Source organism: Thamnophis sirtalis, unplaced genomic scaffold (assembly GCF_051295495.1).
Source record: "Thamnophis sirtalis isolate CommonGarterSnake01/CBP01778 unplaced genomic scaffold, rThaSir2_p1.2 scaffold_11, whole genome shotgun sequence".
In the NCBI taxonomy this organism is placed as follows: domain Eukaryota; kingdom Metazoa; phylum Chordata; class Lepidosauria; order Squamata; family Natricidae; genus Thamnophis; species Thamnophis sirtalis.
In genome coordinates this window covers 45,116,412-45,138,853 of record NW_028261391.1, presented here as the reverse complement: position 1 = coordinate 45,138,853, position 22,442 = coordinate 45,116,412, and the positions used below count along the sequence as shown (strand labels likewise).

Below are 22,442 nucleotides of genomic sequence, written 5' to 3'. Positions count from 1 at the left end.
ATATTTAATCCCTCCTTGTGGGAGGTGTGATGTCTACAGGAAGCAATCATCCACCCTCTTGAGGCAATTGCTATACTCAATGGAACTGGACACTTTTCATCTAGCCTCCAATCTTACAGTTATAGGAAAAGTTGTTGAAAAGCTGGCTGGTCTGCAATTTTAGAAGGTCCCAGAAGAAACAAATTATATGGACTCTTTTCTATCAGAATTCAGACTTGCTTGTAATACTGAGATGGCACTGGGGGTCCGTGACAATAACTTCTGAGATGAGGCGCTACATCCACCCTGGGCCTCCTTAATCTCTCAGAAGATTTACCATCAAGTATGTCACCTTTTGGGGGCAGCTCAGGGGACTGGATGTGAAAGGTAATTGTTCTAGTACTTTTCCTCCTAATCTCCCCAAATGACCTTCATAGGTAACCATACTGCTCTCAAGGCTAATGATCATTAATTCTCATGACTTTCATGAATTCACCCAACCTTTTTTGAAGACAACTAAGCTAGAAGCCAGTATTACATCTTATGGTAAAGCAAGAAAAAGTTATAGAAGGTAATGGGCCCACATAGGAAGCAGTGGCATTTAGTTTAATTGAATCAATTACATCTCTTATCCAATTTCCTTTTGCTGAGATAACACCAGAGGATAAAATATAAAATAGCTAGTTTTTCAATTGTTATCCATAGGTTTTTATTTTAAAAAAAATATGATTGCTACAAACCTTAGACTAATTTATAGAGGGGCACTTCCCTTTCAATAAATAATAAAATGACTTAGGAAAACAATATTTTTTCCAACTGTTATTCTTTCTAATTTTGCAATACTATCCTAAACTGAAATAAATCAACATTCACATCTTTGTAGCATGAAATTACTATTTTATTACATTACACTGATAAATATCCAAAACAAAAGAAACATAAATGTTATACATCTACTGTATGGAAGACAGGTTTCATACAGCAGAATGAAGAGGATATATCGTGCTTTCTTTCTTCTAACCATCAGATTAAAATTTTGGTGAAATGGTAGAAAGATTTCAGTGGGCTTGAGAGTGGTATAGGGAAAATTGAAAAAGGAGGATATGTCCTAACAAAGGGAAATAAAAAGAAAAAAAAAGATTTCACTGGGTTTGACAGTGGCTTGGGGAAAATTGAAAATGGTGGACATGTCCCAACAAAGAACAGGGAGGCGACAGGAATAGAGAATTGGGACAAAAGACTTGTTAGGGAAAAATCAGATATTTAGAAATTGTTATGTGGAGCATATAAAGTTGAGGCATGTGATTTACTCCTTTACATGATAATTAAACTGAGTTGCTAACTGATTGAACAGGATAATGGAAAGTTAATTGAATATAGGTTATATGAAATATGGATACATATAGAATTCTTAAGAAGATGAACAAAGTGAGGTGTGTATTGCTTGTTATTTTACATAGCAGACAATGGAATTGTAATGAAGGATTGTTATTTAAAGACAATGAAATGTAAGCTAAGGTAAGATATGGAAAAATGGAGGGGGAACATGAAATATACTTATAATGAGACTATAAAAACAGAATTAAAAATTTGGGGCAGGTATACAAAATTATGATGAGAATATCTGGGAATTGTAATCAGGTCCACATTTCGGCCAAAAATAAGTTTGGGGGGGGAGGATAAAAATAATATATGTATGTGTGTGTGTGTGTGTGTGTGTGTGTGTGTGTATGTGTATGTATGTGTATGTATGTGTGTGTGTGTGTATGTATGTGTGTGTGTGTGTGTGTGTGTGTGTGTGTGTGTGTGTGTGTGTGTATATATATATATATATAGTGTCACAACCCCTGGTATGCCCCAATTATGGGAGGAAGCTAACTGCTTCCATTATCTGTCAATCGGCTCGTCACAAGAGTCCATCACAACAGAAACCCAATATTTTTACTGTTGCCTTTGTTATATTTGTGTTATATTTGTGCTGATATATATTTATTTATTTATCAGCACAAACACACACACACACACACACATATATATACACTTTTTTCTTCGTTTCTTCAAAAAAAAAGATGTTAAAATTAAAGAGGTTTATTGATATGAAATTATAAATACCATCAACATAAAATGAAGCTTGCTCAGAGGCTGAAATACACCAAGTAAATGAGATGAAGAGTGTGGAAGAGATGAGAGAGGTAAGGGAAGAAGAGAGGGTAAGGAGAGAGGGTGGGGGGAAGAGGAAGAAAGAAAGAAGGAGTGGAAGGGGGAGAGAGGAGAAGAAGAAGAGAGGAAGGGGAAGTAGAGAAGGATGACAGAGGGAAGAAAGGAGGTAGGGAGGAGGAGAGAGGGAGGAAAGTGATGGACAGGGTACAAATATGTTGTTTGGAGAGCAGAGGAGCCAGTAATCGTTTTTGGGGGTTGATGGTAAAACAAACTGATGTTAATATTTAATAATATAAAATAATGTTGATTATGTAACAGTATACATGTGGTTATTTGTTATGAAAATGAAAAAATAAAAAACTTTCAAAGAAAAGATTAAAATTTTGGTATAGTCAAATGCAGATCAGATGGAAAGCTCTGTTGAAAAGATTTTGTGTAGGAATATGCTAACAAAAGTGAACCTTGGGGATAAAGAAAGCTAACATTAAGTAATAGGGTATTGGATGCAGTGTCTCTTAATGCAACTTCCTCATAAAATCCTGTGGAAAGATTTTCTGCATGCTTCTTGAAAATCACACTCCAGAGTTCTTACTCATATAGATGCCCTACATCTTGAAGTATGAAAATACAAGGTGGCAAAAGCAGGAAGCTAGACTCTGGAAAGTTTTTACTTAATCTATGCCTCAAAACTTACATCATGTCAGCTGTTGCCTTAGGCCACCCTCACCTATTAAGAGAAAAAAATGAAATCTTCTTAAATGTATTCTGCCCATGATTTATTAATAAACACTTCAGCTGAGAAGAGGTTGAGGGAAGGAACATTACAGTAATTGACTGTGCAGTTTTAAAAAAATCATAAAAAATACCCAAGAACAAAGGCTATTTGCCATCTTATCCAAAAAGGCACAAGACACTGACTAATAAAGAAGTTATTAAAAAGACAGGTTCTGGCTGAATATTAAGAAAAGCAGCAAGAGCAGATCACAAATCCCCAACGGAAGATTCCTGCACTGAACACAAGAACTTGAAAATCTAAATGGCTGTTGCAGCACTATGATTCTATGAAAAAGTAGAAGTCTGCGAAAGGCCCATAAAATATAATGGAAGAAAGGTTAGACCTGAAATGTGTCATAAAGATTCATTGCTTGAAGTGATAGCATTTGTTTTAAGCTCTCGCCAAGTCAAGAGAAGGAAGCTAAAGCATAAGAAGCAAGCCGACATGGATGTCAACTGGATTATGCCAGCAGTAAGACCATTTAAACTATTATCTTCAAGCATTTAAAGAGATATGCCTAGAATCAGAAAGCATCAAGTTTAAATACTGCATTTTCTCTCTTATGACAATAATTATTTAAAAATTGCAAGGTATTGTTTTTAGCAACTCTAGGGCAAAAAACACATGAAAATTGAAAGTCCTTATATAGGTTTAAAACAGCTGTGGAGAAATGGGGAAAACAAAAATAAAGATAGAACTCCCCGAAATCCAAAGAAAGAAATGCAAAAATCTAAGACCTATTCCTGAAATTCCTAAGCTTTGCCAAAACATGAAATGATGCTTCTAAAAATTTGTCCACTTTAGTCTAAATAGAGCAAGACCTCACAGATAATGCGGTAATCACATTAAAGTGGATGACTCAGATCATAGGGCATATATCACCTAGAAATGTTCATTGAATTAACAAGCAGTAATCAAAGCTAATAGTTCTGAAAACTAAAAAAAGGTTAATTATTAAATCAAATTAATTTATTATAATGAACAACTTTTTAGCATCATCTACCAGCAGTTTTCTCATGCTAAAACTATTGAACAAATAAAATCAATTCAACGTTCTAAACAAGTAAGAGTAATTATAAATATTAACTTTTTTCTAATAAGGGAATTGTGAACATCTTTAAAGCCCCAATAATGACATAGTTTCCCTATGTTTTGCAAAGTTAATATTTCAATGCTTGCATTTACATTTGTTAAGACAACTACTACTAAAAGGTAGTTCCTAGGGGAATAGTAGGGATTTCTTGGGATACAAGAACTAGCTACACTGAACTCCAAATTGCTATATAAGTGTTCAAAAACACTGGCTTGAGAGGGGATCATTTACAAATTGGGCCAAACATCAGCCACATCCTACAGGGAGAAAAATCAGACTATCAGCTTCTTTCTTATGAATAAGGGCATCAAACCTTCCCAAGGAACAATTTACCACAGATCTACAGAGATGGCAGGCATTTAGGACAGGATACAGTTTACACTGGCAGGCTGATTGTCAATTGATCAAGAAAGCAAAGACATTTTGCCAAAGGTAAGTTGAGAACTGGTTTAAAAAAACACATCTAAATATATGTTGTAAGCTGAGACACATCTGGTTATATAGCTTTGGAGGCAGGATAAAGGTACCTTTGTTATGGATTACCAGATAAGTGAAAGAGAAGGATATACATGAATGTGAAACTTGACAGCTGCGTGTAAAAGGCAACTGAAACAGTAACTCCACTGATAATCTGATATACAGGTAGCTTTTATTACATGAAACATACTAGATATCACAATGTAGAACGCTTCAAACTACAGATAGCCCACAACCTACAACTGGTTACATAACAACCACTCAAAATTATGATGGACTTCAAAATAATGAACAACCTGTCCTTATAACTACAACATTACACCCTCAAGGTCATATCATCACATTTGGGTGATTGGCAACTGGCTCACAAGACCAGCTGCAGTATGCTGCAGTCATGTGACTGCAATGACAACATTTTTTAAACTGTTTTGCTAAAAAAAATGGCAAAAACTAGCTACTAATATACTGGATTTGCTTAATGACTGCAGTGACTCACTTTATGGCTGTCATAAAAATGGTCATAAAATTGAATCCAGGCACGTTGTACCTTGATTTATGAATGCAACAACTTACACCCAGAATTCAGAACTCCATCGTGGTCATAAGTCGAACATTATAATAGTTGTATGCTGTCTACACCCTTTTTTGCTTTTTCTTGTTTCTATAAATCTCAGTCTTGCAAAGCACCCATCATAAAATAATAGAAATATGTGTTCCTGACAGAGAAATATTAGAACAGATTGGAAATTCTGCTGATACAGAAGCCAGCACAAAATATCAGAGTCAATAGTCAGACTAGCCAAAACAGTTCCTATGATGACACATTGCTTATTTATTCCAATTTGTTAAATGTTGCTCTGAAGCAATTCACAATAAAACAATGGACTAGTCCCCCAATTATGTGAATAAACCTCTACTTGATAAACATGTGATTTTTCTAATGGAGGAGATTGTAAAACACTTTGATTGTTTTATATGTAAGTGTCAGTTTCCTGGCAGATATTCCTGATTCCTCTTGTCTCCTGTTTTAGTCCAGAATTCTATTCTCATATCTTGGTACAAAGCAAGGCCTATACAGAGCCTCATTTAAGCCATTCCAAATTACAGGTCCTTGTGTTTCAAGGCCTCTACCAGTCACAATCTCTTACAAATATCTGTCTTTATTTCTCCCTACAATTTTCTCTTTAAGTTGGTGTAAACACAGCCTTCTTCCTGTTCCTTCCTCTTGGGTCTCCAGGCTCCAATTCTTTATGGATATAGCCCCATAGTTCTTGAACAAGCCTGTAAGAGGCATTTAAAAATCTTTTTTATTAGATTAGTGTTTTAGGATGAGTTCTGGTTGCTATGGGTTGCAGTTTAAGATTAGCTTTAAATTATGGGTGAATATGTGCTCAATCCTGTTCTGAGATATTATTTTAAATATACTGTTTGTTAGTTGTTTTAGTATTATTAAAAGGAGTCTGAGCTAATTTCACTGTATTGCGTTGATTTGTAATTATTGTATTTTTGTTTTCTTTAATGCCTTGGTAAGTGCTTTTATTATCATTCATATATTAATCCAAAAAGTTATGGCTATCCTGGCAAAGAATGTTGAATGAATTACCAATAGTTATTCAACATAATTTACTAAAATGTATAATATTAAATTAAAATAGTTGATATTTACATACTATAAATAGAAATAAATCTGGTATATCACCAGAAATACAATTTTTAAAAGTCTGCATAAATAGAAAAGATATACATACATTAACAAGCATACCTTGATGATCAGAAAACAAATGAGATTCCAAAAAGGCCCTCTTCTCAATAACTAACTTACTTATGTCTCAGCACAAGGTAATATTAAAAAAAACTTTGAAGCAGATCTGAGAAATTAAACAGGGTGATTAATGGAACTGTTTTCAACCTTAGTTATTTTCTAAATTCTTTATTCACACACACACTTTGAATAAAAGTATATACAATAAAATAAAAAACAAAAAACACTACCTAAACCTTTAATCATCTCTGATCTAGATTCTTCTTGGCCAAACTAAACTCAATGATTCAGTGTTAGGCCACTGTTTAATGAGCAAAACTAAGATATCAGAATTGTATCCATTCATTACTCCAGTACAAATGCTATGAAATGTTTTGAACTTTGGAAATTAAGTAATTATGAAGAAAGCCAGCACAATTCTTTCTGATCAATGATATGGTATCAGCTTTTTAGAGAGAAATGAAATAATCAATACTTAAATCCAGTATTTTACAGAAAACTACTATGAATTTCAACAATGAGACACAAAAGGAAAATCTACATCCAATTGTCTAGATACAGATTTTTTTGTCCTATGGCTATTAAATCCTATTATTTCATTATTCTATACTGCCTACATATTTGTTAAATAAAGTAAACATTTACTTAGCTTTAACTTAACTTTTGCAGAATTAGATTCTGCAAAAACTACTTTAGGTAACATTAAATATAGCAGCTCCACCTCTTATATTTATCTGATACATCGTATACTTTTTATCTCTAATATTTAGAGATGTGAACTCTGATGCAACATCATCTTATCAGTTATATCATTATCCTAAGGCAACTAACAGAGGGCAACAGGGAGTAAGAGGCAACAATTATAGAGTTCCCAGAAAATCCAGTTCAAACATCAGTTCTACAGCTTGCCAATAATATGCACAGAATACTTTCAGAAACCTGCTAAAGGAAATATTCACAAAAGGAAATATTAATTAACTTATATAGGATCAGAAAATAGCAGCAGTTTCATCTATTTTTACAGAGTTCCCATAAGGAAATTGCTAGCCAGCTTTCCACAGTATTTTTAAGAACAAAGCTTTTGAAAAGCACTTTCAGGAAGAAATTCACTAAAAACATAAATTACAAGTACAACGTACACAGTTCCTTAAACGGGCAGGATGTCTGGGCTTTTTGAGAAAAGCTTAATGAAGTCATGGAAAACTTTTATAAAGACAGAATGGTTAGTTGTACTTATAGCAAGGAACAATGACACAAAATAAGAGACTAGATAAATGTACTGCTGCAATCTAATTCATTTCCAAAATACATGCTAATCTCTGAGAATTAAGTTTTAATATCCCCCATTTCACTTGCAAAACATCCATTCAGAGCATAGTGTTTGACAGAATTGCTACCCAAAAGTCTGCTTGCATCCCTTTGTCATTTTCCATATCTTTGAATATGCTGCCAACAATAAGAAAAAAGAAAATATGTCATATTAAAAGTCAGAATACGAAATCAGAAAAAAGCTGATCGCACCTTTTCCAACTCTTCAATTTAAAGAAACAGCATAAACTTTCATGAACTACAACTCACTGCAGCTCATAAAATCTTATGCTTTTTCAAAAAACGGATGAGTTAGAAAATGTGCTACCAGGCTCCTAAAGTTTTTTGGTCACCATACGTTAACATGGCTCTCCTCCTGCCATGTTAGAACTCAGAATTCAGTATGCTGAAAACACACACAGAAAAAGACTAACAAAACTACTATCAAAATGGGAGTTCTGTGTTGAGGTGAAACAACTACAGCATCTCAATTCTAAAATATGAAACTTATCACAGTAGATCCCATAAAAGGTTCCTCTACATGGAAAACAGTCTCAGCACCCAACAAAAAACAAAGCTAGAATTTTAAAATATTAATTTATTTTCCTTGACTCTCCAAATTGTGTTTTCAGGTGAAATCACCTACAGTCAAGTCCTGGAATGTAGTATACATTTGCATTGCATTTAACACTTATATTAAAACTATGAGCACTGACTCTATGAAGGCATACATCAGCCCTTAGGACAATAAGACTAAAAACGTACCTGACCAGAGTTCCCTCCAAGTATAATGAAGTCTCACTCTGCACTTTTTCTGGTAGCAAAGCAGCTTGTGCACTATTTGAATACAGCACCTGGGGAAAAAATAAAGGAGCCCACAACATAATTAGCAGCAAAAAATTGGGAGTGATGTATACTTTCAATAAGTAGCTCTAAAAAGAATGTGTCATATAGAACTGCGGCTACTGAGATCAAGGCTGAAAATGTTGAAACACAGTAATATCCCAACTACTTGTAAAACAGTACCTCAAATTATCAGTATGGAATATTCAGGATATCAGTGCACCAGTGGTGAAATTCAAATTTGTTTACTATTGGTTCTGTGGGCATGGTTTGGTGGGCATGACTTGACTAATATTCCACACAAATAATCTAGGTTCCAAGAAAAAGGAAAATGAAACAAGTTTAACAGCTTTTATTGAAATTTGGAATTCAAATAAATCAAATCAAGAATAGTGCTTCCAACTAGACTGAATATAATATTAATTGGGTTCGCACCAAATGCAAAATATGATTTTTATTATTTTGGCTGCATATATTGCATGAAGCCAACCATAAATATTTGCAAATCATGATTTATGGCTTAATATGTTCCCTGAACAATCAAAAATTGCTTGTTCAATAAATCATAATTAACAGAGGCTTAGTACATTATACTAACCAGATCATTTAGATTTAACAAAATCTTTGGCCACTTATAGAAGTTTAAAAGCTACAACACTCTACACACATCACAATATCATATACTCAGAGTTACGAGAAACTCACCTTGGTTCACACATAATCCTAAATTATAGCATTGCTTGTTTATTTAGGCTTAATGTGATATAGGATCCACTCATTATGGCTTAAAATTATGTTATATGAAAATGACTGAATATCTGTAGGGAATCTCAAAGATGCAATACATGCAAAGATATTTTTGAACTAGAGGTTTTTGAAGGATAGAGTGAAAAAAGTTCCAAAAGCAAAAATAAAAAGGGTTTTAGCTAGCTACAGTACATGAAACGCTTGGAAACTATTATTTCTGCCAAGGGTGGTATTAAAAAATACTGAATGAAAGGCTGTCAAAACTTTTACACATGCCATATTCACTTTTCCTTATTTTGAATAATCCACACATAAATAGTAAAGGTGTCATGTTTAATTTTGTACCATGGAGAGGATATATCAGCTCCTGTTCACTTAGGGATGCATTGAAACATACAATTTGACCAGAGGGCCCTAACATTTTACATGCAAGTGTATGTAACCCACCACAACATTCCCTTTGGAGATAACAACTACCATACTATGTTAAATAACTTAGGAAAGAAAAATGGGGATTTGAATCATTTTTTTCTTAAATTATTTGATGGATTGAAAAGAAATATCACTGTTTGGAATTTTGAAGCGCTCTTAAAATTAACTAGAATTTCATGTAGTTGTTACTTACACATAGAGATCCATGGGAAATTCTTTCATCATGTGCGTTATTATAAATTCCACCACAAGATCTGCAAAAATGTGATACAAATATTTAAAGATACAGGATTTATAATTAGTTGCCATTCTAACTGAAAATTCTAAGATATCATTCTTGGCTAGTGTTATCCCTGTTAACAATGGCCTAGACCAGTGATGGCAAACCTTTTTTGGCTGCCGTGCCAAAAGCGTCGGTGTGCCACACCCATAATGCTATGCGCCCCCTCCCCCTGCTTTTGCCACAGTTTTTTCACCTTCCCCAGGCTCCAGAGGCTTTCTAGGAGCTTGGGAGGGCGAAACAGTCTCCCCGTCCCCCACACAGATGCCCTCCAGAGGCCTCAGGAGCTTCCCTGCAATAGCAATAGCAATAGCAGTTAGACTTATATACCGCTTCAGCCCTCTCTAAGCGGTTTACAGAGTCAGCATATTGCCCCCAACAACAATCCGGGTCCTCATTTTACCCACCTTGGAAGGATGGAAGGCTGAGTCAACCCTGAGACGGTGAGATTTGAACACCCGAACTGCAGAACTGCAGTCAGCTGAAGTAGCCTGCAGTGCTGCATTTAACCACTGTGCCACCTCGGCTCCTGCAGGCTCCGGAGGGCAAAAAACAGACCTATGGACAAACCGGAAGTCACCATTCCCAAACTGTAGGTCTGTTTTTTGCCCTCCGAACACTTCAGGGGCCTTTAGGAGGCTTCTCTGAAGGCCCCAGAGGGCAAAATCCAGTCCTATGAGCAAACCAGAAGTGACTTCCGGGTTCCCCATAGGGCCGATTTTTGACCTCCTGAGCTTTCAGGGGCCTTCAGGAAGCTTCCCTGAAGGCTCTGGAGGGCAAAAAATGGTCCTCCAAGCAAAACCGGAAGTCTGTTCCCGAACTTCCGGTTTGCCCGTAGGACCGGTTTTTTGCACTTTGGAAGTTTCGGGGAAGCCTCTGGAGGGCAAAAAATGGCCTCAAAAGAAGGCCGAAGTCAACTGGCCAGCTGACAGGGCATTGACTCGCGTGCCCTGACAAATGGCTCTGTGTGCCACCTGTGGCACACGTGCCATAGGTTCACCATCATGGGCCTCAACATAACATTATTATGTACAATGATTCCAAGTTATACTTGTTGGAGAGAGAGAAATCCTATAGTTTGTGCATTAAGGAACTAAAGGACAGAAAATATAACTGTAATTTGGAAGCGAGGAACTCTTACTACATCACCTACACTCAGAAACACTTTATGTCAATATATAAACACAATATATTTATTCTAAGTTGACAAAATAACACAAACAGCTTTGCTAGTTTTCCTCTTATCGGTATTGAAAACAACTGTAAAATAGAGAAGGTCCTAAGGATCCTTGCATTCAGTCCTCCACAAAACCTTCTATACTTTATTGTATTTCTATACAGCACTCGTCCCATATAAAAAAAAATTAACCAGTTATTCCATTGTGATCTAACAGTCTTTTAAAATAAATATATTCCCTCACCCTTCAATTAGTTTGGAATGGATTTGTCTAGAAAAGCTTTTACTTCTTGCCAAAAGAAGGAAGCAGTAGGTGGGAAACACAGAACTGCATTATATTGGTAAATGAAATGCATTTCAGAATTGGCTTATAAATATTTTCCTCCTGCCCCAATCCTTTATCTCCTTCCCCCCTCCCCCCAATCTATGAAGAAACTGTTGACAAAATCTGGCATGTAGACTTACCCAACACTGCACAAACTAGAGGTCGACAGGGAAGATTCTTATCAGCGGCTTTCTTCCTGTGTCTCATAGGCTTCAAACACAAGAAAATGAATTAGTCAGAAGGTATAAAGCAGTGATTACTGAAACTACTAGTATTTTCCATATAAATCAAACTGCTCAGAATAGGACGATTTCATCCTCTCATATAGGAATCCATAGCTGGTCACAACAGGGAAAAATTATGATGTTCACATGATGACATCATCATGCAAATCCAGTTTTTATCTGCTAGCATCCTGATGTCAGATACAAGTATGTAATTTTGGGAATTTCTTTGATAACATCATACTGCATATTACTTCACTTCCTCTCCCTGCAGACTCTGATATCCTCTTCTACCCCACAGCATTTATTTTGTTCATTAAGCTTTAAAGCAAAAAGGTAGCTTAGGCACCTGCAATACCAACCAGAGTAGAGAGAAAATACTGAGATAGTTAGACAGATTTTCATGTATTCATTATATCATTATCTAGCAGCTGGAAAAACAGAAAAAGCAGCTATTCAGACTAGATACATACAGGCTGCTTTTCCCCAATACACTTTGATTAGCTGACTCAGGGAGGCTCTAACATAACCCAGTCAATGAGTTAGAATACATTAGATTTAGTTCAAAACAGCCCAGGGTTGTTTGTAGTTAACTCACTTTCCTTTGTCATTTGTGTTGTAAGAATACCAAAGAGAGTGTTAACAAAGGTTTAACTTTCTTTATCTACTGCTGGAACAAAATTAAATCCTACAGTTGCTCTAAAAATGAATGCTTTAGGAATTTCCACTCTTTCTCCATTCTATTTTTAACTTTTTCCTCCTGCAGTCACATAGTATAGGATGAAACAGGGAAAGAAGTTAATGGGGTTAATAAGTGTCCCAACTGCTTCCAAAAATGTTAAGAAGAGCAGAAAGTGACACCTGAAATAGCCAGGGGGAAAATCCCATCGGAAAGTAGTTGATTGCGTCAGCCATATCAATTTAACTCAGCCTTGTCCTCATATAAAAATATACATACATATATATTATTCTCTAATATTTCTGTAGATCTAGTTATCTCTCATTGCAACAATGCAAATTGCTCTCCACTGTGTTCTACAAGCTCACCCCACTCAAGAAATCTTGATGAGGCTGTTTGACCACAACCATGAGCCAGTCTTGCATTCTGCAATAAACTACTGGAATAAGGGTGGGAAAATTAAGAAAAATAAGACCAGAACACCGAGTACACCAAATGTTCACCAGAAACTTTCAGATATTTACCAACATCACCATGCAAAAGCTTAATACCAAAGCATCAGTTTTATTTATGTATCCAACTTATGTGGCTAAACATCAACAAGTGACTCTGTGTGGCAAACAGGATTAAATTAAATTAAAATAAAAAAACCCAAACTAACAAAGGTTAAAATACAAAACAGTTGAAAAACATCAAACCCAAATCACTAATACAAACAAGAAGTAAAAGAGAGGAAAAAATCCAAGGCTGACTTTGACCTAACAGAGTTCCTGCTCAAGACAACTTACCATTCTGTGGAGGTTTACACGAAAATTCATATTGTCATCATGCAGAAAAGCATTAGCATACTGGTCCTATGGAAAAAGAAAAATAACCAAAGTAAGCAAAATCACACATTTTAATATCAAAGTAGTATTGAAAGACAACATTTATGAATGCAACAATCTGAAATATTACTCCTGGCAGATGATTCAAATGTATTTTTCATCTAGTTGACTAATTATGATTATTCAAATTGATTAACGACCACACAGATCTTCTCCAGAATTTCCATCCCAACCTTGTCCTTCAGGCTTTCCTGGAACGCATCCATCTCTACTGCAACTGGATGTACCCACCTTGCTGCTGGTTATCCTCTTCTTCTCTTTCCTTCCACCTTTCCCAGTATTATAGACTTCTCAAGAGAGCTAGATGTTTGCATAATATATTAAAGTATAAATTGAGCCTGGTCATCTGTAGCTGAAGTAAAAACACTGAATTGGTTTTTATATGAATTATGTTTGTTTTCTTAATAATCCGTGGAATTCTCAGAAGTCCTCTCCAATATCAAAGTTTAAAAAATGTTGATACCCTTTTCTACTTCTTCAAATTCCAAATTTTGCTTTCATAAATGGGGGAAATCATTGCCTTCATAATTTTGATATTTGTAGAAATAGATATATCATACATCCACTACTTCAGTGTATCTTCATTGTCAGTTCTAAGATAGGTTGCAGTACTTGTCATTAGCTTGGTCTTCTTTAATATATATTCTTAGTCGCAATATTTTTACTAGTGTTTCCAGGTTATTTGCATCTTGTGCTACTAAATTAATGTCATCAGCATAATGCAGGTTATCGATATTTCTTTCTCCAATTTTAAAACCGTAACCTTCTTCCAGTATTTTATGAAAGAAAGAGTATTTGGATATGAACAAATACTCTTTCTCTCATAAAAATGGAAAGAAGAAAGCACCATTACACTTCAAAAGTTTCCCATTTATGACTGTAAGTTCCCTTTCCCAAGCCTCCTTGTCTTCTAAAGTGAAAAGAGGACCTCCTTTTATATGTGAAAAACAAACAATGGAGTCCAATATTGCAGTCTTGATTTTTTTTTTTATCCTAATAAAAATTGTAGCCAGATGGGAAGTATGTTTCCAGTTAGCAAATCTCACCAAGTGACTATTTCTCAAAACTGCAGTGATTATTGTTCAGTTTCAGAGATGGAGGAAGATAAAGGAATGCAAAGATCCTAAGAGGCTGATTTTTACTTGTGCTACTAAGATGGAGGATATGGACAGGAAAAACTTACCTCTGCTATGCAGGTTAAGATAATCAGGCAGAGCTTTCCACTATGGAGTCTGTGTGCATCTACAAACGAATATGAGGACACATATAAGCCATCATTCCTTAGCATGTGAAAAGATCAATATGCAAATCAGAAATCACAGAAATCCATAAGCACAACAGAGCAAGAGGTGATACAACATAGTACTTCAAAGCTATTACCTAGGATCCCACAATAATAACAAAGATTTTGTTATTTTTGGTTTTAACCCTGGAACTATCTTCTTTTTATAGTCTTCAGCACTAGTATTTTCCACTGTTAAAAAGATGATGAGTCTCTTGACTATCAGACAATATCCAGCATTACTGTTGGCCCCATAGTACCGTAGTAGCAGTTCTCAATAACCCACCAAATGAATCCTGGTTCAATAAACCAGGAATTGCATGACTTTCATGCACTTTCACACTGCTGTTTTGCTCTAGTCTTCCGGCTGAGAAAGCAGACTACCAATCTATATTAATCATAACTTCCTTAGTCAATCTTAATTTGTTGCAACATCTGGCTCACTTTCTACGAGTACCTGTGACTGTAAAGCTGTATAGAGGTACCTTTAAATATCAGTAACACACCTGACCTCCACTGATGACAATTGAAAAACAAGCTAAAATGCTCTTTTTCCAGGAACAGCAGCTCTAGAGACCCATAATACTTTAGAGTCTTGTTATCTTTTCACAGCAAAATCCAGAGATTTACTGCTCATGCTCAGGTGTCACAGTTAGGTCTCATCCTTGGAGATTACGCTGCATGCATTATTCCTTCATGCCAAGCATTTAACTTTAGATTCCTGCGGTTATATACTAGTGATATGTTTATTTACCAGCATTTTCTTAGCTACCTAACTGCTTTAACCAGTGCAATGCTTTGTGCTTTAGCACTGAAGCAACTTCCCAAGTCTTAAATGCATTATACAATAGCACCCTTAGCACAAGTCCCCTAAGAACAATACCAATTTTGACCCTTTGTTATGGGTGAAGAAACACAGTGAAGACTATTCTATGTAGTTGCATACTGTATTTGACTAGAATTTCCTTTTTCTCATTGTCGAACAAGGTAGAGACTATTAACAAATAAAAAACACCAACATGATAATAGTAATTAGGGGATTCATTATAAAGTATTGCCATACTAAATATTTCAAGAATTGAACTAAGCATCAATTGTGAAAACTCCAACCATTGTGGCAGGTAAACAGTCACTCCCACTATTCAATATTGTACAGCATTCAATCCTGAACTATTACCATTCTCCCAATTCACAGAAAAAAGCACAAATATAATTTATAAGCATTCTGCATTTAAACAGGGAGCAAATAAAGCTTTCATATTGACAATGAAATTTAAACCAACCCATGACTTGCAGAAATTACTGTTAATACACAATATAGAGAAAAATGTTTAATGTCTACACATGTAGTTTATTCAAACTGCAATGCAAATCCAAAAGGAACTGCATAATGCTACCTTGGTAAATTTGGGGACACATCACATCTACTTCTATCATTTAATTCAATGTCGTAGCCTGGACATTACAAATCTGGATTGGTTTAACCAAAATGGGGTAAATCAGAATGCTCAAAAACACTACAAGCATTCAGTTAACTTTCTAGAAATAAACCAGCTTGAATTTATGATTTCAGATGGTTTATAATTCCCATTTTAATGAAACAATATCACATATCTCAAAATCCTGGTGTAGTTTTATAATTAGATCAGCAATACTTGATGCTGAAAAGCAAAAACAACAAAAAAGCAAACAATTAAAGAAACATGCTTCAAGTTTATCCTCCCACATTTGCTTTCTCCTTCCATCTCATCCTTCTTGACAATATTTTTTTCCATGACCCCTAATGTCTATTTCAACTCAAAGTGCAAGTCAAAGAGGATGATTTGACCTCTTATGCAAAAAAGTAAGCATGACACTTTGAGAGTAATTTAATAGAAAAGCAAATGTGATTCTCTAAAAGAAAATCCCCAAGAACATTGTTTAGCAACTATCACAGTGATTGTTCACAAATCCAACATTGCTGAACAGTAGTGAAAAATTATTTTGACCAACATGCACACTTAACAACCAAACTTTTGCATCTGAGCAATGCATGCCAGAGTGAGAAAAATGCCAATGTTGCTGCATGAGAGAATTTTGTCTAACTGAAATAAGAGCAACCAGAAGTCTCTCTTTCTCTCTGTCATATGGTTCATTTAGTGACCATTTTGCTTAACAATAAAGATGCTGGCATAGGTTGTAGTCACTAAATAAGTACTGGCTGAATTCTACATAAAAATTATGTAGAATCTTTCTATGAAAATGTAGATCCAGTAAGGAAACAGACACGTGTCCCACTAAAAATGCTGACACAAAATCCACAGAAACTGTTCAAGAAAGGAAAAACACACTTGAACAGATATTTAAGACATAAAAGGCAAAATAAATTTTATTACTGTATGCATATACGGGCATAGATAAACACATATATTTTTACAGACTGTGTGTGTGTGTAATGCACATGCACACACACAGATATTGGGTTCAAGTGTTGAAGTAAAAACTGAATAATTGAGCACGTTACTTATTTGAAGGGCTACCCATCTTATTCAACAAACAATCAAAATAACGAATGAATAGAGCCAACATAACATAAAACTGTAAGTTTGCCTGTGCACTTTTTGTGGCTTAGCCAGTTAAAATGAATACATAGTTATCCATCCACAGCATATAAGACGTGAACTACCATCCTCCAATAGGCCAATACGGCTTTTATAGAAAGCCAAAACGTTTAAATTCAAGCCCAACCTTATCACCTTTGATACAGCTTTCTTGTACCAACTCACAAGAAGTCAGCTTTGTTACAGTAGCTATGACGCATCACATGTGTTTTGAAGAGTTCATAATGTTTATTCTGAACTGACTTCTCTCTTATGCAGTTTTTCCCTTTGGGGTATACTCAGAAACAAGGCGTTATAGACCACTCTATCCTTTGCTTTCTTATATATAATTGTCTTATGTCCTTGGGAGAACATGACAAATCTCTTTTATACATTTTCTTCTATATTTGGGTTTTCTCTCCTTCAGCATCAAAGCTCCTTGATCTCTTAGAATTGTCATCTGGCAATAAGAAATCAGTTCATACTGTCATACTGAAATTTATTATCCAAGATGAATTAGCTAGATTGTTTTATGCAGTTAAATTAGTAACAACCTCCCCCCGCCCCAACGGATTTCAGAAATGCAAAGCTATATTGATACATTGATGCCTACCTTTGGTATCTTGCATGACAATAGAACTGTACTTTAAGAAGGTTATCAGCAGGTTGCTTGTCTGCACATCAGCATCCAAGGGCAGCTCTACAGTGCTAATGACTGGGAAAAATCAGAGAAGGTTTGCTCATCAGTAGAACTTAACCATTCTGAAACCCTTCCGAGTGGAGGTAAAGCAACATGTTTCTATTATTAAATACTACAAACCTTGTCTTTACTTTAACAATTGTTTATGACATCAGGCAGAATCATTGTAGATTATTAATTTGGAGATAAGAAAAATCAAGCAACATTGCCACTGGAACCCACAAACAATGAAGTGGGGTCACTCCCAAATAAAGCACATAGTATTTCTCTTGGACAGGGATTTTGTTATGGTTGCTTCTTGGCATTTGTGAAATTATTTATTATTTTGTAATGCTTATATGGTTATATTTAATTTTACAGTGATTACTGCTCTGGAGGCTGCTCAAAAATCAGACATGATTAGAGCAACATACAAGCCCAACACAAATGGGTCACAGGAGAAACTCTTTGTGGGACTGCCTGTCTCTGAGGCAAAATCATCTGATGGGACCTAGGAGATGTGGTTTTCCTGTGACTGCACCTGCTCTTTGAATAATTCCACCTAGTTTCTGCCCCAGACAATGAGACAGGATTATGTATGAACCCATTTTCTGGGAGATGGTATGCATGTTAGATAACCCAGACTGGGGTGGTCTAATATATTTGTTATGGCTTTTGTTTCTTTTTTGTATATTTTTTAATTCTAATTATTATTTGAGTTTGTTTTTTATTTGATGTGTGCCACCTAAAATTGTAATTACATAGATTTGGAGGGCATAATAAATCTTCTAAATAAATATTAATTTAAAACATTAGAACAGTTTTTAATCTATGGTACAAGTCAAAAAAACTGGAACTAATCCAAGACTCAAGACCTATTTGGCAAAATCCAGCAGCAGTTAAAGTACTCAGGACCGTAAGTACTCTGGGGTATATTCTTCAAGATATAGGCTGCTCTTTGACTTTGAAACGGCCATATCTAATATAAAATGTAAAGCAAAATATTGCTTTATTCATCTGCATTTTTTTATGGCACAGTATGAGTGGGAATCATCCTGGCATGCTTTTTTTTAAAGGGAAGTAAGAAATATTAGGGAGTAAGATAATGTGGACACATTCATTGAATCCCTGAAAGTACAGAAAAAGGATGAAAACCATAAATAAAGTCAGGTCTATATTGAAACTGGCCAAATAAGATTTCCTTTTATTACATTAATTAATCTCCAGGAAATAGGAAAGTAGCACTCTCTGTGCATATTTACAACAATCTGGATTTGTCTATGTAAATTAGAAAATGAGAGGAAAAGAGAGTTGAAGGTATGCACGCAAATTTTGCCTGCTGCATTAAAAAAAAAGTGTGTGGGCAGCTATATTTGCAATGAATAATATGAAAGAAGCTTAGCAACTCTCAACCCTTAACATCATATAGAATATAGTACACAGAGAGGTAGAAGACAGAATTCTTTTTCAAAAAAAACCCACAGGCTTTTGATATCCATGGCAACGAAGAATTTATCTTCTCAGAGAAGAATACTCTTCTACCAGGATGCCAGAGTGACCTTAATAGCAGCTATTACAGGATAAGATTCCGTTCTCACTCAAATGCTTATAAAGTTTTATGAAATATATCTTATTTTTCCATTAAGATATCTGTAACACATAAAGCAGTCAACACGCACAGGGCAACTAGACAATCGGATACAGACAACTGATCCTGTTATCTAGCATGGCCATCCACATCTTCACGTGGACAACCATGTATGTGCCACCAGCCTAAGGGCAATGTCTTATCACATAAAAATAACATTCAGAGAGAGATTCTCATTTGGGAACAATTCGTGATTAAGCCAAGTAATATCATGGTTCTATAAACTATTCCTGATGAGGATTTCTGCTAAGATTCCAGGATCTATAAGCCCTTATGCTTTTCTGCGTAAAAGGGCCACTTGTTCTCTTCCTTAGAATACAGAAATGCAACAAACATGTATAGAAAATAGAACGGCTCACCATCAGAAGAAGGTGGTGTGGTTCCAAGTGGAGTAACAGGTGTAGTTGGAACTGGGCTTTCTGGCATTGTCACTAAACCAATTTCAGGATGACTCTAGGAATTAAACATATATCCAAATAAATTTACACTCAGTGATGCCTGTACTACCTTAAGTATCCTTTAGTGCAATTTTACCCCATTCCTGATATTGCAGCTATTTTGATTCTGCTATCTTATCACACCTACAATCCTTGCTAGAATCTGTCATTATTTTCATGCATATAAGAAATTACTAAACAGCTTTTTAAAAGTTAAAATTAATCTTCTTACAAAAGTTGCTATGAAAGCAATATTTCCTTCTTTCTTCTTCCATCCCCTCTCTTAATATATTCCTGATTATACAGCAAGTCAATGCATCATGTTGCTACCCTGCTGCTTAACCCAGGTGTTTCAGGAGAACACAAGGCTATACAAATATTATTACTGTTACCTGTTCCGCCTGCCTGCTTCTACTAGTCCTTTCTACATTTCATCTCAGCCAGAAGCTCCCCATCTAATTGCTGATTTAACTATAGGGTTCCATTTGTAATACTGTCATCCATAAAAACAGGCAAGACTTTACATCAGCATATTATTCTATTTTATGCTCAACTGTGAAATAATGAAGTCCGTTTCACAGAGTACCTTTCATATCAACGTATTTCCAAATGTTCTCTCAGCAGCAAGCAGATTTGAAATGCATTTTGGAATTATGGTACCAATATGTTTTTTATTGTACAATATTTCATGTAACTTCACACAGGGGCCTGCTACTGCAGAAATTTTAAAAGCTGGGTTATTAATGGATTCTGCACTTAATCTTATAAGGATTAACTAATATTTTCTCAATTTTTGAAATTAACCTCCAAGACCAACTTTGAAATAAACTGTCCATTGAAAATAATGCACACAAATGACTCTATTTCCATAGTTTAATGACTTGGGTTCTCTTATAATCAGGTTTTATAACTCTTCTTCCAGCTAAGTGTAACAGCACCGCCTAGCAGCAAGATGCTGGTGTGGCAATTCTGAAATTTAAGCTTGCAGTAACTGCAGTAATTCCTATCCTGTTCAACTGAAAAGGCTTTAGCCGACATGTATCCTGCACAGCATTGCTCTAAAACATCCAGGTCACACAAAAATGAATAAAGTGAACAAAGCAACTCTCATACATAAATTATTATCTTCATCATAGCTACAAACAAAACATGTATGTAAACTACTCACAACTTTATGCTAGATTTATTATTTATGATACAGAGTTTCTTTTTAAAATGACACAGGACACCTTGAAATATTTATTTGGAGCAACATAAGTACACTAGCAGCATGATTAAATTTTGATTTTATTCAGACTGATTTAAACCAGATTTGAACCAGTATTCATTACATATAAACATCAGCTAAGAGCACCCAGGAACAAAATTCAGAATGGCAGAGATAAATTAGAAAAAAAACATTTTTGCAAGCTTTTTACCAGAATTTTTTTTTTATACTTTATTGAAAAGACAGTGCCATGTCAGGGTAACAATTACAAACAAAGCAAAGCCAAAGAAAAATCAATAGCAAACCTTAACATACTTAACAAGCTAATAACTATAACAATAATATATTTACAGTAATTATAATAATACAACCAAAGAAAAAATATGAGTTTAACCTATTTACAATTTTTCCATATTATATCCATAATTCTATAGCAGCGATGGCGAACCTTTTTTGGCTTGCATGCCATGGGGGGAAGCACAGGGGGATCATGCGTGGGTGTGCCACACTCATAATGCAATGTGCGACACCCCTCCCCTGTGCGCATGCGTGCATGACAGGCACTCCCCCCCCCCATTTTTCCACGCTTTTTTCACCCTTCCCAGGCTTCAGAGGCTTTATAGAAGCCTGGGGAGGGCGAAAACAGCCGCCCCTGCCCCCCCGGAGGCCCTCCGGAGGCTTCAGGGACTTTCAGGAGGCTTCCCTGAAGCCTCCGAAGGGCAAAAAAACGACCCTACAAGCAAACTAGAAGTCAATTCTGGTTTGCTCATAGGGTCCTTTTTAGTCCTCCTGAAGGTCCCTGAAGCCTCTGGAGGGCTTAAACCGACCCTCTGAGCAAACCAGAAGTCCATTCCTGAACTTCCTGTTTGCCCATAGGGCAGGTTTTTTGAGCTCTGAAGGCTTCAGGGAAGCTCCTGAAGCCTCCAGAGGGCCTCCGGGGGGGCAGGGGAGGCTCTTTTCGCCCTCTCCAGGCTCCTATAAAGCCTCTGGAGCCTGGGGAGGGCGAAAAATGGCTTTAAAAAAGGCTGAACTCAGATGGCCAGCTGACAGGGCAATGCCTCACATGCCCTGACAAATGGCTCCGTTTGCCACCTGTGGCACGCGTGCTATAGGTTCGCCATTCCGATTCTATAGCATCTTTATTTTCCATACTAACAGTTATTAACATTTGTCAACTTCCCTCTCATTTCTACCTCTTAACTCTATCCATTCATAAAATTTATTTCATGTCCTATAATATTTATCTTTAATTTTTAAGGTTAATCTATCCAGTTCAGCACAATCCCAAATTTTCTTAATTATATCATCGTCCAGTGGGGTGTTTGCATTTTTCCAATATTTAGCATATATGATTTCTGCTGCCATCAATATGTGTAATACTAAATATATGGTTGCTTTCTGACAGTATACCCAAAAGCCATGTTTTTTCCTACCAGAATTTTCAAAACACTTTAAAAGAAGG

At 35.8% G+C, this 22,442-nt stretch overlaps 1 protein-coding gene across 1 annotated transcript in view; it reads right to left on the bottom strand.

The window, feature by feature from the left end:
- The window catches only part of ARMH3 (armadillo like helical domain containing 3), a 143,170-nt gene that overhangs the window by 101,789 nt on the left and 18,939 nt on the right, over window positions 1–22,442 (bottom strand). The window contains exons 15-21 of the mRNA XM_087725723.1: window positions 19,696–19,789; window positions 17,623–17,724; window positions 14,332–14,390; window positions 13,050–13,115; window positions 11,499–11,568; window positions 9,770–9,830; window positions 8,320–8,408 (exon numbers count right to left, since the gene is read on the bottom strand). Coding sequence (XP_087581849.1) covers window positions 8,320–8,408; window positions 9,770–9,830; window positions 11,499–11,568; window positions 13,050–13,115; window positions 14,332–14,390; window positions 17,623–17,724; window positions 19,696–19,789 — 541 coding nt within the window. The remainder of the gene's footprint in view (window positions 1–8,319; window positions 8,409–9,769; window positions 9,831–11,498; window positions 11,569–13,049; window positions 13,116–14,331; window positions 14,391–17,622; window positions 17,725–19,695; window positions 19,790–22,442) is intronic.